Source organism: Gymnoscopelus braueri, assembly GCF_963280865.1.
Source record: "Gymnoscopelus braueri genome assembly, chromosome: 23".
In the NCBI taxonomy this organism is placed as follows: Eukaryota; Metazoa; Chordata; class Actinopteri; order Myctophiformes; family Myctophidae; genus Gymnoscopelus; species Gymnoscopelus braueri.
Genome location: NC_137625.1, coordinates 25,338,152 through 25,354,478, shown reverse-complemented (window position 1 = coordinate 25,354,478; position 16,327 = coordinate 25,338,152). Strand labels below are relative to the sequence as shown.

Sequence of the window (16,327 nt, the reverse complement as noted above, 5' to 3'; positions counted from 1 at the left end):
CTTGCAACATGCAACTACTTGCAACTCCTTGCAACATGCAACTACTTGCAACTCCTTGCAACATGCAACTACTTGCAACATGCAACTACTTGCAACTACTTGCAACCATTATCACCAATATGGCAGTTGCAAGGAGTTGCATTGGTGCAGTTGACCTTAAAACTTTTGTTGCAAGGACGGCGTTGCGACCGCATTGGTGCGGTTTGGCCTTTAGACCTAGACTAGAGCAATAACCCATATATCTCCCAGACTCCCTCCCCAGTCAGAGTTCAGAGTTTGAATGAATATAGAATTATGTGCTGGGTGTAATTTGCATACAGATGTGATGAATTTAATTGATTACATTTTAAAAAGAGATATATGTATATTTGATTTAAAACCAAAGATCCTCTCTCACACACTTGATTGACTTTATAACAGTTTGCAAAGACAAGCACAGGGAAGTACACTTATGCCAGTGTGCCCAGTGATCACCCTCCCCTGTGCCAATATTGGCACCCATGCCTAAGAATGCCTACACCTGCTTTAAACCTATACATTAAATGTAACGTAATGTAAATTGAGAGAAACAAGAGAGAAACTAGCTCTGGGAAAACAAGCCTAAAAGAAGCGACTTAGGCCTCTGGGCCACATGAGCATTTTAAACCTATATGCATCGGCTGAAAATTGCAGATTGCCGAATAAATAAATATTGAAGAAAATTTGTTTTTTTAACAACACAAATCTTGTACAGGGGTCCCCTGGCACAAAATATTTTCAGATGGGGGTCAGCTGGGTCTGTGGACAAAATACATATTAATTTGGGGGTCCATGACATAAAAATGTTAGAGAACCACTGGTTTAAACAACATCAGGAAACAAGCCCAAATAAGCAACTACATTTTAGAAACAAAAAAACGCAACCCGCAACTATTTACAGGCAACTTTGGAGGAAAACAAGACCAAAGTTGCTTATAATAAGGAGACCTGGCAACATTGTTCTAAACACGCTCGTCAAGTCCGACCTGTGTAGATAAGCATTTAACTTCCGGTCACCGGAATAAGAACAATAAGAAGTGATTTCAAAATAAGAGTAACGTTGACTAATAATATACTAATAACTTTTTTGTATTGTTTTTGTTTTTAGTCTATAAGGATTAAGGAAACTAGGAAAGTACAGTTTAACTTAACTGGAGCATGTTCTAAATAACAACAATCAAATTAATGTTGAAAAATGTGTAGTTGTTTTGGACAATCAGTGTAAGATTGTTGATATAATTTCGTTAGCCAGCTGCCAGCTGTTGTCTGGTATTCTTGATGTGTGTGTGTGTGTGTGTGTGTGTGTGTGTGTGTGTGTGTGTGTGTGTGTGTGTGTGTGTGTGTGTGTGTGTGTGTGTGTGTGTGTGTGTGTGTGTGTGTGTGTGTGTGTGTGTGTGTGTGTGCGTGTGTCTCAATTTTGAATTCAGGGCTTTTACTTAACAGAGTATTTTTTACATTGCAGTATTGATACTTTTACTTAAGTAAAACATTTGAGTACTTTTTCCACCTCTGGATTCTAACCCACAGAGCCACAGCCTACTTTTATAGGCTCTAGGTTTTTTTAATAGGCCACTCTCTAGGACAGCTGACACTTTCCTGTTTATTTTCATACCACAGAAGAAAGAAGATGGTTGAACACAGCTGAAAAAGTAATAATTACATGACATCTCTGCGAATCGATGTAGGCTACATATTGTTGCTTTAAATTGTGCACACAAAAAAATCTCCAATAACCATCATTGAGTTATGTTAGTTGTTGTGTGGCGCCTCCTACTGGATTAAAGTTAACATGTTGCAGAATTACTAAACTTTAAGAAAACGGATAACGATAATGGTAAGTGATATTTAACCAACTGTTAAGTCATTTTTCCCCCTCTATTTTTTTTTACAGTATGCTACTCATCTTTATAATAAAAAAATAATGGTAGGCAACTATTTAGCTCATTTTTTTCTATCATTTTATTGTGTTGGTCTACTGTTTAGCTATGGTTTCTCTATCCTAACATTGATCATTTGACATTTTTTTGGTATCCTTAATTATTTTTTTTTCTATTTTTTTAACAGTACTTCTATTTTGGCAAATACACTCTTATAATGTACTTTTGACCTCAGTACTATTTTGGCGAATAAACTCTTATAATGTTCTGTTGACCTCGTTGTTGTGTCGTGTTTGGGGGTTCAAAGAACAGTGGCTTAAATACCACTTATACCAACAACAAAGCAGCATGCTATGAAAAAGTAAAAACTTGTGGACAAGAATCCTAATTCAGGTGCCCACTCATCCAGGTGCCCAGTTATCTCCACCCCTAAGTGCCCACTCGTCCAGGTGCCCACATGTCCCTAGTGCCCACTCATCCAGGTGCCCAGTTTTCTCCACCCCTAAGTGCCCACTCGTCCAGGTGCCCAGATGTCCCTATAGTGCCCAATTGTCCCTAGTGCCCAGATGGGTTTTGGTGCCCAGTGCCCAGATGTTTTTGGTGCCCACTGGTCCTGTTTCCAATGGTTGTTGCCAAAGTTGCGTAACAGTTACTGTGTTATTATCACTTTGACCTAGTGGGAGATGTGCCCACCTACTCCTAGCATAAGTGTAGGACGTAGGAGAGATACTAGTGGACCATTAGATGACAGTCACAGGACAGACTGTTCCATTTGATCGTCGTGTGTAAGACATTTTTAAATCAATAATATAAGTTAGTTATTTTGGTAAAATGTCGCGGGCTGCGGAGAGGCTCAAAGTGGTCTTCAGTCATCTGGACCGACGGTCTGGAGATTTGATTGTATCCTTTTTCAGATTGTGTCTGATAGACAGCTTGTTCATGATGTTCATGCTCCAAGTACAGACTGTACAGTAGCTACTGCCTGGGTTGTTGACACACTGTGTCGGCGGAGCCAGGAAATCGAGCCCGGGGTCTGGGAATAATACGAAGAAGGCCGCTGCAAAACTATTTGTTTCCCGCAGGGAAATAAATGATCTTATTTTTTAAATGTATTTAATTATGCTGACCGACCACCAGAGCACTTCCGAGGATTTTGCCACAGCTTTTTGGATATGTATGCCTGGTTGGTACACTGTAGTAACACAACGATCTTTTTAGTTTTTATTGTTGTCGTGGTTGATGAAAGGGTAACAGCAGGAAGAGTGGGCACCTCGATGTAAAATCGGCTATTTGGTCTGAAATGTCAAAAAATAAAATATTTGGATAACGGTCTTAAGTAATGTAAATAGTATACATTATTAGGACATGATAGAACATTTGACAATTAAGGTATAATATTTCTACAATTGCTACACATGGCTACAAAACCTGTATATCCATTTTTTTGGGGGGCGTAAACAAGAAGTTGAAAGTTACATTTAAGTCTGATAATGATGTACCATGCATGTTCACATCATGTAGGCTATAGCCTACTTTACATAACTTAAGACATTTTTCAACAAACACTTTTGACGTTTTGGACAAAATAGCTAATTTTACATCGAGGTGCCCACTCTTCTTGTATGGGCTGAAAGTAACGAACCTATCGTGACACATCTGCAAGCTGAATATATTCTATATATACACATATTCTTTGTAATATCTAACAAGCTTTTACTGCCCTTGACTGATTTAATCATTAGCAAGCCTCACCCACTTCTGGCCAAGTTGCATACTATCACCCACAAGTGCTTAGGTAAGTTTATCTTGTATTTTATTGCCCAATCACTTCTGTAACATCGCCGTAATATTTCTATTCATAATTTGTATCGACAGGCTACAGTAGGCCCTATCACCTGTTATACAAGCAGCTGCTTCTTCACCTTTGACACACATTACCCCCGTGCATCTGGGATGTAGAGTCCATAGATCAATGTTGACCAGCAAAGCATGATGTCATAACAGACACAGTCTGTTTACTTTTCACAGGTACACACATGACAATGACCTGCTGACTACTGAGCAGCGACTGTCCTATGACAGTAATGGCTTCGTCCTCATCAAGAACTTGGTGTCCGAGGAGGACATCGACAGGTTCAGGTGACAACACAGTAACATCACCACAAACTGTCAGATCACTAGATGGAATTAGTTCTCCTGCAGAAAAACAGAGCCCGATAAGATTGCGGGCTATAATATAAATTGTATGATGTTGTAAATAATAATAATATTGTTGGGAAATAATGGTATGTATAAATGGTATTTGATCAGTGTTAGTGTTACAGGTATGCAGATCATTTCTGAAGTGAATGAATGCCAGTTCTCATGCATTGTGCCATGTGGGGCAGTAAGACAGTGCTCCTCTGTTGCTGACAGAGGGAGACACACAGAGAAACCAGATGTGTTTATTCACTGGTGCTGAATAGAGCAGAGGAGAACAAATCCCATCTTCCCTGAGGATTGAACACAATCTGTCTCTATCCCTCTGTGCGTGCGTGCATGCATGTGTGTGTGTGTGTGTGGTCTTCAGGGGTGAGTTTGAGCGTATTTGCAGACGAGAGGTGAATGTTCCCGGGCTGATGGTGATGAGAGACGTGTCCATCGCGAAGTCCGAGTTTGTCGCGGATCAGAAGGCGGTCTCCAAGCTCCAGGACTTCCAGGAAGACCCTGAATTGTTCCGATATTGCACATTACCGGAGGTACTGTAGGCACTTATAACTTATATGTTAATACAGTGGTTCTCATACTTTTTCATGTCAAGGACCCCCAAATTGATATGTATTTTGCTGCGGACTCCCATGTGATTCCCCCTCCCCCAGGGGGGATACCTTTTACAGTAAGGAGCTACACTGATGAAACTTGAACACTTAAAACGTATTCTTTCTTTGCTCAGATTCTTAAGTATGTGGAATGTTTTACTGGTCCCAACATCATGGCCATGCACACCATGCTGATCAACAAACCTCCAGATGCAGGTACAGCACATGTATGGAGCAACTCTACAAACATATACTGTAGCACCTGCTGAAATATTGATTATATAAGCTTTATAACTATGTAATAAAATAGGTAACTATTGTAGGAGTCATGTTATAGGAGTCATTTTAATTAAATACAATTCTGTAATACCTTCCACCTATACAGGGGATGGGATATTATGATCTGTAGTTTACCGACCACATGCATTACTTACACATGTATTACTTAGTCACATTTGTATTGTGTAATGGCTTGTTACTATTTCTAAATCAGGAAATAAGTCGTCCCGTCACCCGATGCACCAGGACTTGCATTACTTTCCCTTCCGCCCGGCCGATCAGATTGTATGTTCGTGGACGGCCATGGAGAAAGTCAACAGGCAAAATGGCTGCCTGGTCGTTCTGCCTGGAACACACACCGGCACCCTGAAAGAGCATGACTACCCAGACTGGGAGGTATGCCCTCTCATCCATACAACATATGTATACACACACGTACACACACACGCTCACTGTCTGAAACCACATTATAACATGCACAACATGCCCCACACCAGTGTTGATTTCGTCGACTATAGAACTATGACGAAAAATGTTGGTCGACTACCTTTTTTTCACTGACGAAAACTAAATAAAAACTAAGCTATGACGACTAAAACTAAGACTAAATATATTGACAATTTCGTCAACAAATAAAAACTAGACTAAAATGTTAGTGAGGGACTAGTGGAGAAGAGATCCAGTAGAACTAAAGTCATTTTATGTTTAGTTGCGCTCGGGTGTGGTGCTCTGAAAATAGCAGATCTACAAGCTCACAACACGTCGCAGCGCGACGCGTTGTGAGCTTGTAGATCGGCTATTTTCAGCATGCAAACAAGTGTAAAATCATCCATTACGACGCCATCAAGGCACCGCCAAAATACATTATAGTCGACTAAATCAACTGTAGATTTAGTCGATTATAATCTTATGATATTTAGTCGACTAAAACTAGACAAAATCTAAAACATTTCAGATGACTAAAATATGACTAAAACTAAATGGAATATTATTCAAAAGACTATGACTAAAACTAAATCAAAATTTGCTGTCAAAATCAACACTGATGCCCCACACTATATCACTCCATCTTTTCCGCACACAGAGCGATATGTACAGTACATGCACAAAATCAAATGCATAAACTTGCATGCACGCACGCACACTGTACAGAGCATACAATGCTACTCTCTTCTCCCTCCAGGGTGGTGTGAATAAGATGTACCATGGAATACGGGACTATGACCCTCAGCATCCCAGGGTGCACCTGGAGATGGAGAAAGGCGACACAGTGTTCTTCCACCCCTTGCTGATCCACGGCTCGGGGATGAACCAGACGCAGGGCTTCCGCAAGGTAACGAATTCTCCATATTCACACGGCAGCTTTTTCGCTACCTGATGTAATAATGGTCAGAGTGGCATTTCCCACCCACACCCACGAGTATGACATGAGACTGAACTGGATGCCGTGTGAATATGGTCAATTAACCCATTAAGACCGGGAACGCATGCGTGTCATTTTAAGATTTCTTTGGCTATTCAAAAATAGCAGATCTACAAGTTCATAGCGCAGCACCGAGTGCCGCGCTATGAACTTGTAGATCTACTATTTTGGAAAAATCTTGAAAATGTGTGCAAATCTTTGAATATATATGCGTTTTTAAGCGAACTTTTTTTGCTCAAATCTTTGCTTCTGGGGGGGTTCCTGGAACAAAATATTTTGAGATGGGGGTCCGCGGCCAAATACATATCATTTGGGGGGTCCTTGACATGAAACAGTTTGAGAACCACTGATATTATAGCAACATAAGTTTTTTTCTAAAAACTGTTATGATTTAGAAGACATTTGCAGAACCCCAGAAGCAAAGATTTGAGTTTAAAAAAAAAACAAGATTAAAAAAAAATAGCAGATCTACAAGCTCATAGCGCGGCACTTGGTGCCGCGCTATGAGCTATGAGCTATTTTTTAATAGCCAAATAAATCTAAAAATGACACAGATGCATGCGTTCTTGGTCTTAATGGGTTAAAAGTAAATAAATAAATAATCAGAATACAATGCTTAACCCCCCCTCTCCCTCTCTACTTTCTGCGTGTGTGTGTGCGTGTGTGTGTGTGTGTGTGTGTGTGTGTGTGTGTGTGTGTGTGTGTGTGTGTGTGCGTGTGCGTGTGCGTGTGCGTGCGCGTGCGCGTGTGTGTGTGTGTTTACAGGCCATCTCCTGCCACTATGCTAGTGCCAACTGTTATTACATTGACGTGAAGGGAACAACCCAGGAGAACATTGAGAAGGAAGTGAAAGAGATTGCAGCCAAGAAATATGATTTGGATGACAGCCTCACTTTCAAGGTGTGATATGTGTGATTTTAATACATGAATGCAATTGTACAGTATAATAAAATGAAAAAAAGGTGAGGTTCAGTAAACTTACGCTTTGCTTATATTTCTGCTGCAGGACACATGGGCCTTAAGGGGCCGTCTGGTGCAAGGGGAGAGGACCAGCCTGTGACGGAGGAAATCAATGAAAGCTCTTTGGGAGATAGTTATTGTAAACTATAATAATCACTAGAGACTGACCTGTGGACCAGTCAATACGCTGAAACACGACGACGACGACAACTACTACTATTACTAGTGGCTGCTTAACAGGCAATCGTCAGTGTGTTGATGCCAATTTGGGGGGTTAGGCTTTATACTTCATTGAATGACCAACCTGACAAGTGACATAAAGGTTGAGAGAAATATTCAGCTGATAATACCTTTATTAATACAAGTCGTTTTTGTTGAGCAGGTGGGTCAGGCTATAAGGCATTGGTTCTCAAAGTGGGGTCCGGGGACCCCTAGGGGTCCTTGAGGGAGTTCCAGGGGGTCCCCAGCTAAATGATAGATTAGGCACCAAATGGACCCTTATGGGTCTGTAACTGATGGAACCAAATGGACCCTGACGGGTCCATTTGGTTCCATTTGTACACTCTCAGAGTTAAATTAACATAGATTTTACAATATAAATTGGGGTCCAAGAGAGAGAAATGACATTAAATGGGGGTCCATAGCCCTAATGCATGTCAAACTGGGGGTCCTTGAAATGTAAATGGTTGAGAATCACTGCTAGAGCCGTAAGCAATCTTCTCTTATGGGGGTCTCTGGCATATCTTTTCAAATGGGGATCCGCGGGCTAATAAGTCTCAATTTGGGGGTCCTTGACATGAAAAAGTTTGAGAACCACTGCTATAAGGTATAAATAAGCCTTTATTGTTCTGTGTTGTATTCGATTGGTATGCAAATCAAAATGGAGAGAAAAAATGCTCAGAAGAATTGCTCTCAATATGTTAGACAGGATTGTGTGTTTCAGACTAACAGTCAATGGAAGCATCAGGGAAAGAGTGAAAGTGAGTAAGGATTGGAATTGGAGAGATGAAAATACAGGGAACGGGTACAGGCAGAGAAGCCATGGGATGATTCAGAGGTGTCATGGTGGTGTGTGGTATTTTTGTCGACTTAGAAATGTGTTAAAGCAGAGGAACTGTCCCAGCGTTTTAAATTGTAGTACTTCATTAATGACACACAAATGCTAATATATTTTGCACCTAATTGCCTTACTCGACTTTTGTCGTATATCATTTTAATCCTTTCAGTTCCTGTTGTAATATTTGTAGTAATAAACAGAACTGTAATATGATAATGAGCAGATTTCTACTGGTTTCTTCAATCTTTTATTTAATGTGTGTGCGCGCGTGTGACACACATGGTGTTGTATTCATCTGAAACTCTTTTTTTTTACAGACATGATTTGCAGGAAGCCCCATCCTCTCTAAGCTGCATGAATATGGACTAAAGTTTAATGAAAACCAAAAAATGACTAGAAACCTCTCTGATCTCGGCTTGTCCCAGACAGACAGATGCGGATACTGGTGGTGGGAGTGGTTGGCATTTATTATTACAATAGAAATGGGGTGGATGTGATACAACAGGCAGCAATGGTGCAGTACACTAGAAATGCATGTCGATCACCCTAAAAAAAATACTATGCTGTGCAAAACCCCTTCTTTACAAATGAAAGGACAGGCTTTGAGAGAGTGAGAGGACAAAGAGAGTTAGGGACTGTTATTGGGAGCAGTTTCTATTTGGCTGTTTTTGAAATAAGAAGTTGGACTGTTTCCTGGCTGAGGCCCACGTCTCAGCCAGGAAAGAAATAAGAAATACCTGACTGCAGAACTCGGCACGCGTGTACGAGGCGAGTTCAAATGTATTGAGCCATGAGAAACGGAGAGAACGCCGACTTTGTTCAAAAGGGGAACCTCTCAGTCTGACACTAATGCAGGAAAACTCGACGTGTTAGGAAAACACAGTGATGTTTGATCTCCAATGTTCATCATGCTTTAAGCAGGAACTGGTGTACCCTGCTGCCTCTCTGAGTGCATCCCTTCCAGCAACCAGCATGTGCACGCACGCACACACGCACACGCGCACGCGCGCACACACACACACACACACACACACACACACACACACACACACACACACACACACACACACACACACACACACACACACACACACACACACACACACACACACACACACACACACACACACACACACACACACACAGGTTTAATTGCAGACACACCTATTGCCAAAATCTGTAGTCACTTTACTGAGAGCAGGCTGGCCAAACAGCCATCCTCTTGCCCATTTTCCTTCTGAGAGAGAGAAGGATTCTCAACTACAGTAGCACAGACTGTAAGAATTCAGAAATCCCTCCACATATAACACAGACACATACTAAATCAGACATGTCCTTTTCCTACAGTAACTAATGCTCTTAGCTTAGATTCTATAGAGTACAATAGTAGATTTACAATTGTTCTGGTTGTGTGAGATGCTGCCAAAAAGTATGGGTTCCTGCCAAGACAAAACTTTGCACACCAAGACTAACTCATACTTCATCATATGGCCATGTCACTCGCTAAGAAACATTTAACTGAAAAGTAGTTCTTTTTGGCAAGAGATGTGGATTACAAGTATATATTAGGCTTAAGTCATGGAGCCTCAGTGCTCATGAATGCAGACATCAAGAAAAGACTGTCAAGGTTGTTTTGGGTGGAAACCTCACGTGTCCAAAACTGTTACTTCTCAGGATTCCAATTCAAAAGAATACTGTTGGGATTTAGAAGATATTTGTAGAATATTCGGCTTCAGGTCTTAATGGGTCAAGGTGGTCTTTATTGTTATATCTTGTGTACAGGTACATAAGAGTAAAACTTCAGACATTGTAGCAGCATTAGTAACAGTACCACAAAAAAAATCTAATGTACTGTATCTACACAACAAATGAAAATATATAATAAATAACCTGAATGTGAGAGCGTCCTCCTGGAGGTATTCTGGGGGAAGTTATTCCCTCCTTGTCCAGCAGGATGACAATCCAGCCTCATAACTTTCATAAACCTTTGGCTCTCTGGACCAACATCAATCATGTAGGCTGTTCATTTTTCCATCATATGCTACATATGCATAATGCTACCCTTCCTGTAATACACGGTATTTCTCCTATTTGCCTATTTTATTTCCATTGCACTGGGCTGTCTATTGCAACACGGTTTTTAAATCCTTTTTTTAAATATGAATATTTTATTAGCTAAAGGGAAATTTCACTTTAAAACACCTCTGAGGTAATTCTGACATCTTCTTGGACTTTTGTACGCACCCCAAACTGATTTTAAGTTTCTTGATTCAATATTTAGATATTTGATATTCATTTGATCAGACGGTAAGCCCATTCAACTTCAAACTCCATATTATACTCATTGCAAACACGTCCCTTGTTCTGGTCGACAAATATTGTCCTTCTAATGAATGGAGAGACCTTCAGTGGGTAGTATTTCATGCATAGACTTCATGGATTTCACGCATGGACTCCTTGAGGCAGCATTACATTACAGAAAATGTTAACATAATAAAATAACTAATGGAAAAATGAAGATCTCCCCATTCATTAGGAAAATATCAGTCACCAGAAGTAAGTATGTGTGTGTTTTCAGTGAGTGCAACACAGAGTTTGAAGTTGAATGGGCTTATATGTGTGTGTGTGGGGGGGGGAGGGTTTCTAAACAAATGAATATCAAATTATGTAAATATTGAATCAAGCATGCTTACAAACTGTCTGGTGTGCACACAAATGCCAGATTAGACACGAAAATGACCCCTGAAGTGTTTTAAAGCTAACTAATTTAAGTGTCTGAAATGCACATCTTCACTGTTAGAAGTGCAAAACGTAATTGTCAAATTGATCTACCATGTATTAGGTACACTAGTACTGTTTAATAACATGCGTGTAAGCTATGCTCATATAAGCAACGCATGATGGCTGCAGCATGTATTGCATGTACTGTATGTGATGGCATGCATCAACATACACACAGACACACACCATGCTCCTGTGAGAGATACACATTACACACACAAGAACCAGCAAACACATCTGTATCTCCATTTGTATCTACTTACAAACAGCATGGCAAGACGACCTCAAACAGAAACACATGCCTCCTCCACCCTGCCACACAGACAAACAGAGGCAGACAAAGAAACCATTGACATGTTGGGAAAGGTTCTGATAACTGATTGGCGAGAGATGTGTCCTGATTTTGCTTCACTTGCCAGCCCAGTGCCACAGATCATCATACATGATCCATACAGTATGAACATATTATTCACTGTCAGAGGTTACAGTAGAGTTTAGTTATGTAGTACTACTACTTACTGCCCTTTATGCCTGCTCTTTTCTAGCAATCTCCCATTCACTCCTTAACCACCTTCAACCTGGCATATTAATGGCCAATCTACAAGCTCACTATGTGTTACTTTGCATCATATCATAAAGTACAACATAGGGCTTAAGAGGTTAATCGATATTTGTTGACAGAAAGTTAAATGGTCACGTAAGTGCATTTCCAGGAAGTGTTTGTGTGTTTTTTAATGTCTTACAGTAATCAAAGCAACACACCGACCGGAGCTCTGTCTCTCTCTGCGTTTCCTCAGGTTATATTCCACAGCCCCTACTTCTTCCCCTCGCTTCACCCCATACCACTCCTCCTCCCTAGTGAAATTCCAGCTGTCCCCCTTCTCCCATTAGACTCTTTCTTTCTCTCTCTCTCTCTCTCCTCCCACTCTCCCTCCCTTGCCTCAATCTCTCTCTCTCTCTCCCGCTCATTCAGTTGTGCTGCAGATCCAGTAGAGCACCACACTGTCCCCTCCAAGATGTCCTGGATGCAAGTCATCATGCTTTCTCTGCTCGCCACCGTCCTCCTCCTCCTCACCGGTGAGTGAAAGGGCCTGGGATGAACGTCATTGGGGGGGGGGGGGGGGGGGGGACAGGTAGGTGGGGGTAGAGAGGGCGTGGTAACAAACGAGACACAAATTCTTCAAACGAATTCGATTAGAGGACGGACAACCAAATCCATCCATTTTTATCTGCTTGCGATGTGATAAAAGTGTTTCTCCTCTCTCTCCCAGTCTCCAGCGGGGTGGAAAGTGCTGCTGTACCAGACGACCCCAAGGCAGAGGAACCCAAAGGTGAATTTTTACCGATCTTTAACCCAACCCGGCTGCGTATATATATAAATATATATAATAACATTTTCTCCCATGACTGCACCTGCCACTGCTTATATGTGACCTGCTGTGCCGTGGCCTTCAACCTCTGCACCCCCCCCCCCCCCGTCTTTGAACCCTAGGGCCGGCGCGGCAGGTCTTCATGCCCGAGTCGGACGCCTCCACCTTCTTCAAGCGTCGCAGCCGCCGCTCTGTCAGGTGGCAGGACGAGTACCAAGGTAGGGGCTGCTTCTCGTTTAACTGTGGCAGAGGATGGTGGGTGAGGGGGGGGTTTGGTGGTGGATGGTTTGGGGTTTGTGTGTGTGTGTGTGGGGGGGGGGGCATTTATCAACTTGCATGTGGTTGACGCGCACCAACTTAGCCAGTGTGGTTGAAGTGGTCTCAGTGTAGGCAGTTGAAATGTGTCAGAGGGCAGGTGGTCTTGGAAGAGTATGGTGTGGGTGTGTTGAATGTGTAGGTTTTTGGCCGAGATGGTTTGAGGTTGTTGTGACGGTCAGCTGCGAAACCTCAGCAGAGAAAAGAAGTTGCCTGAAATGTACGCATGTGCCCTACTGTCGAGCGGTGACACTTAAATCTATCACACATGCACACACACAGCTGGAAGTTTCAGAGGGAGTCACAGGGTACAATGGAGTAGTTTCTCTGTGATGTTGTCCCCCTCAGTTAGAGTTAACCCATTAATACCTGATGCCGATTCTACAAATGTCTACTAAATCCCAACAGTTAAAAAAAAAAAAAAAAATTCTATATCAGTGGTTCTCAAACTTTTTCATGTCAAGGATCTACAAAATGATATGTATTTGGCCGCGGACCCTCATTGCAAAATATTTGGTTCCAGGGACCCCCAGAAGCAAAGATTTAAGTAAAAAAATGTCCCTTTAAAAATGTATATATTCATAGATTTGCACACATTTTCACGATTTTTCAAAAATAGCAGATCTACAAGCGCTATTTATATCCCTTGCCAACACAAACCCATGAGAACCTGAGGGGGGGCAGCCACGCGCATGTTGTTGTCCTGTACATGTGTGGGTGAGTGAGGTGCTTTGAAGTTGTGACCCCGATGGCAAAGTGATGCACAGGTAGCAGGGAAAATGGCAGCAGGGGCTGAGCTTTGCAATGCAGCCACCAATAAACAGAACATTTGTGTGAGAGAGGACAAGAAATGAGAGAGAGAAGGTAAATGGGAAAAATGTGCAGAGAAATAGATTAGAAACAGAAAGGCCTCCGTTATTCATGTGAGCAGTGGTGGAAACTAAGTAACGTACAGTTACTGAAGTACTTTACTTAAGTAAAATGTTGCAGTACTTTTACTTTACTTGAGTATTTAACATTTTCAGTGCTTTATACTTCTATTCCACTATGTTTCAAAGGCAAATATTGTACTTTTTACTCCACTACAATTATTTGAAAACTTTAGTTACTTTACTACAGTACTAGTTACTTTGTAGATTTAGCTTATTACAAAACACACATTAACCAGTTAACCCTATTTTATACTTTGTATACAGCACGTCACACACCGACGCATTGTGAGCTTGTAGATCGGCTATTCTTGAAAACATTGAGACAAAATTTGAGTACTTTTACTTTTGTACTGCAAGTATAATTTGATGCCAATACTTTTGTACTTTTACTCAAGTACTGTACATTTTTAATACTGGCCTTTTACTTATAACATAGTATTTTTATATTGTGGTATTGCTACCTTTTCTTAAGTAAAAGTACTTCTTCCAGCACTGCTAAATGGGAGAGGAGAGTTTCCTTCACCTAACCTGCAGCTAAGCCCCAAAACATTACAGTACTTGGTAGGAAAACAAGTGTGTGTGTGTGTGTGTGTGTGTGTGTGTGTGTGTGTGTGTGTGTGTGTGTGTGTGTTTGTTTATTGAAAATATTGTGATGGAGATGATCTTAACGCTTCGGATTTTGGGGGTAAAGTGCTAATGTGTACTGTACACAATAACTGCTCTGTAACCCCATGTGCATGTGTCTATGTTTGCATGCAAGAGCTCATACAAGCATCATTTACAAAGCACTGCATAGTAGCATGCTCATTACATCACAGGTTTTCAAAATGGGGGCTGCCAGGCACGGAACGGGGGGGGGGGCATTTGGAAAGGAGGGGGGGGGGGGAAAAATCATATACAGTAAAGTAGATTTTTTTTTTCAATTCATACGATTATTGTGCGAGTTTAACTACTTATTTACAAATTTTGGGCATGTCATTGTCTAAATAAAAAAAGTTGTCAAAAATAGCAGATCTACAATCTGCTATTTTTGGGGTAAAGCCATTTCACAGTGGGAGGCGCCCGCAACCAGAGGCTGTGGCTATTTCCGGGGACTTGGCATGGAAAAGTTTAGAACTGCAGCATTACATCGCATAAAAAACAACATAAAACGCCTCGATCCTCTTTTCCCACTAATGTCTCTCCATAATGCACTCCCGCCTCTTCCTCCATATAGCCGAGCAGAGGGTGAGGATGGCGACGAACGAGAGGAGGCGCGAGTACAACGAGGAGCAAAGGACCGAGTTTGAGAACTACGTGGAAGAGGAGCGTGACGGTAAGACACAATCCCCACGAGCCACTGAGCCGCAGATGACAGCCTGAGGTCTCAAACCAAACCTTAAGTGTCCATTTGCGTCCATGCACAGATGACAATGTTCTCTGTGGTCGACTGGCTTATGGTTTATGGGAATGGGGTAACAACAGCTTCTAAACTGAGGGCCTTGAGAATAAAGATGCAATCGCGTGCTAAATATATATCCAGAAAGTGTCAAATGCCAGTAACCACCAGTAGCGCTCTCACGTGGTTCATGTGTCACATGTGCTTCATCAACGCCCCCTATGACGATTCAATGTTTGGAACTATACAGTAGTGTTTGGAACTATACAACAGTGTTTGGAAGTATAGAGTAATGTTTGGAACTATTCACAGTAGAGTTTGGAAGTACATTCCAAGCATAACTTCCACAACTTACTTACACATTCTTCTTTTTGTTGTCATCACTGAGCAAACCAAAACAAATTCCAAATCAACTTCCAAGTTGGTTTTGACAATGAATTATTGAATATTGAATGTTATGATTATTCTTCATTTACGTACAATAGTCTATGAGACGGTCATAAATAATCTGCCAGTAACGACAAAATCTCCACCTCCACAGAGCAAAATGAGAGAACGAGGGAGAAGCACGAGCAGGTGCGTGAGTATCACTACGACGGACAGTACCCACGCTACTACTGGAGCCACTGAGCATGCTCAGCAACCTGGACGTTAGTCCTTGGAAACAGACGTAAGGTAGTTGTAGGTTGTAGGTGTAGTCAATCTGCTGTCCTCTCATGACAGAACCCCCCCTCCTCCCCCCACAACAGTCCACTATTCACCTCATAAAGCTTTGTCTATGAAAACCTAAATGCAATGTGTCATGTCAAATTGTAAACAAAATGCTTTTTTTGTCATAAAGAATGGAATCTAGAACTTCTGAAGCTTAAGAGTCTTAAAACAGCAATCTGTCTGCTAAAGTATGCATGCATTTTATACTGTCCTGTACATTAACACTTATACCGGTATACTATTGTTTTGCATTTGAAAACTACACAATGAGATATTAAGAATATACTTCTCAGGCAATTGCTGGCTCTCCAGAGACAGTGGCAGTGTTGTCTTTGTCAGCAAACTGAGCAAAGATCACTACTGTAATACAACTACAAATAAAGACATGGTTTCCATACCAAATACTGTAGCTCTGGTGTGTCCTAATT

At 41.4% G+C, this 16,327-nt stretch overlaps 2 protein-coding genes across 2 annotated transcripts; both read left to right on the top strand.

The window, feature by feature from the left end:
* The first annotated feature begins 2,516 nt into the window (after positions 1-2,516).
* On the top strand, positions 2,517-8,628 carry phyh (phytanoyl-CoA 2-hydroxylase). Its single transcript, XM_080421765.1, has 9 exons — positions 2,517-2,795; positions 3,638-3,690; positions 3,924-4,034; positions 4,465-4,633; positions 4,828-4,909; positions 5,187-5,368; positions 6,156-6,305; positions 7,161-7,295; positions 7,402-8,628. The coding sequence occupies exons 1-9, from the start codon at positions 2,727-2,729 to the stop codon at positions 7,453-7,455; spliced, it is 1,005 nt and encodes a 334-aa protein (XP_080277891.1). The 5' UTR covers positions 2,517-2,726; the 3' UTR covers positions 7,456-8,628.
* A 3,554-nt stretch (positions 8,629-12,182) lies between these two features.
* On the top strand, positions 12,183-16,276 carry ucmaa (upper zone of growth plate and cartilage matrix associated a). Its single transcript, XM_080421484.1, has 5 exons — positions 12,183-12,274; positions 12,472-12,524; positions 12,686-12,781; positions 15,027-15,125; positions 15,730-16,276. The coding sequence occupies exons 1-5, from the start codon at positions 12,210-12,212 to the stop codon at positions 15,816-15,818; spliced, it is 402 nt and encodes a 133-aa protein (XP_080277610.1). The 5' UTR covers positions 12,183-12,209; the 3' UTR covers positions 15,819-16,276.
* The last annotated feature ends 51 nt before the right edge of the window (positions 16,277-16,327 follow it).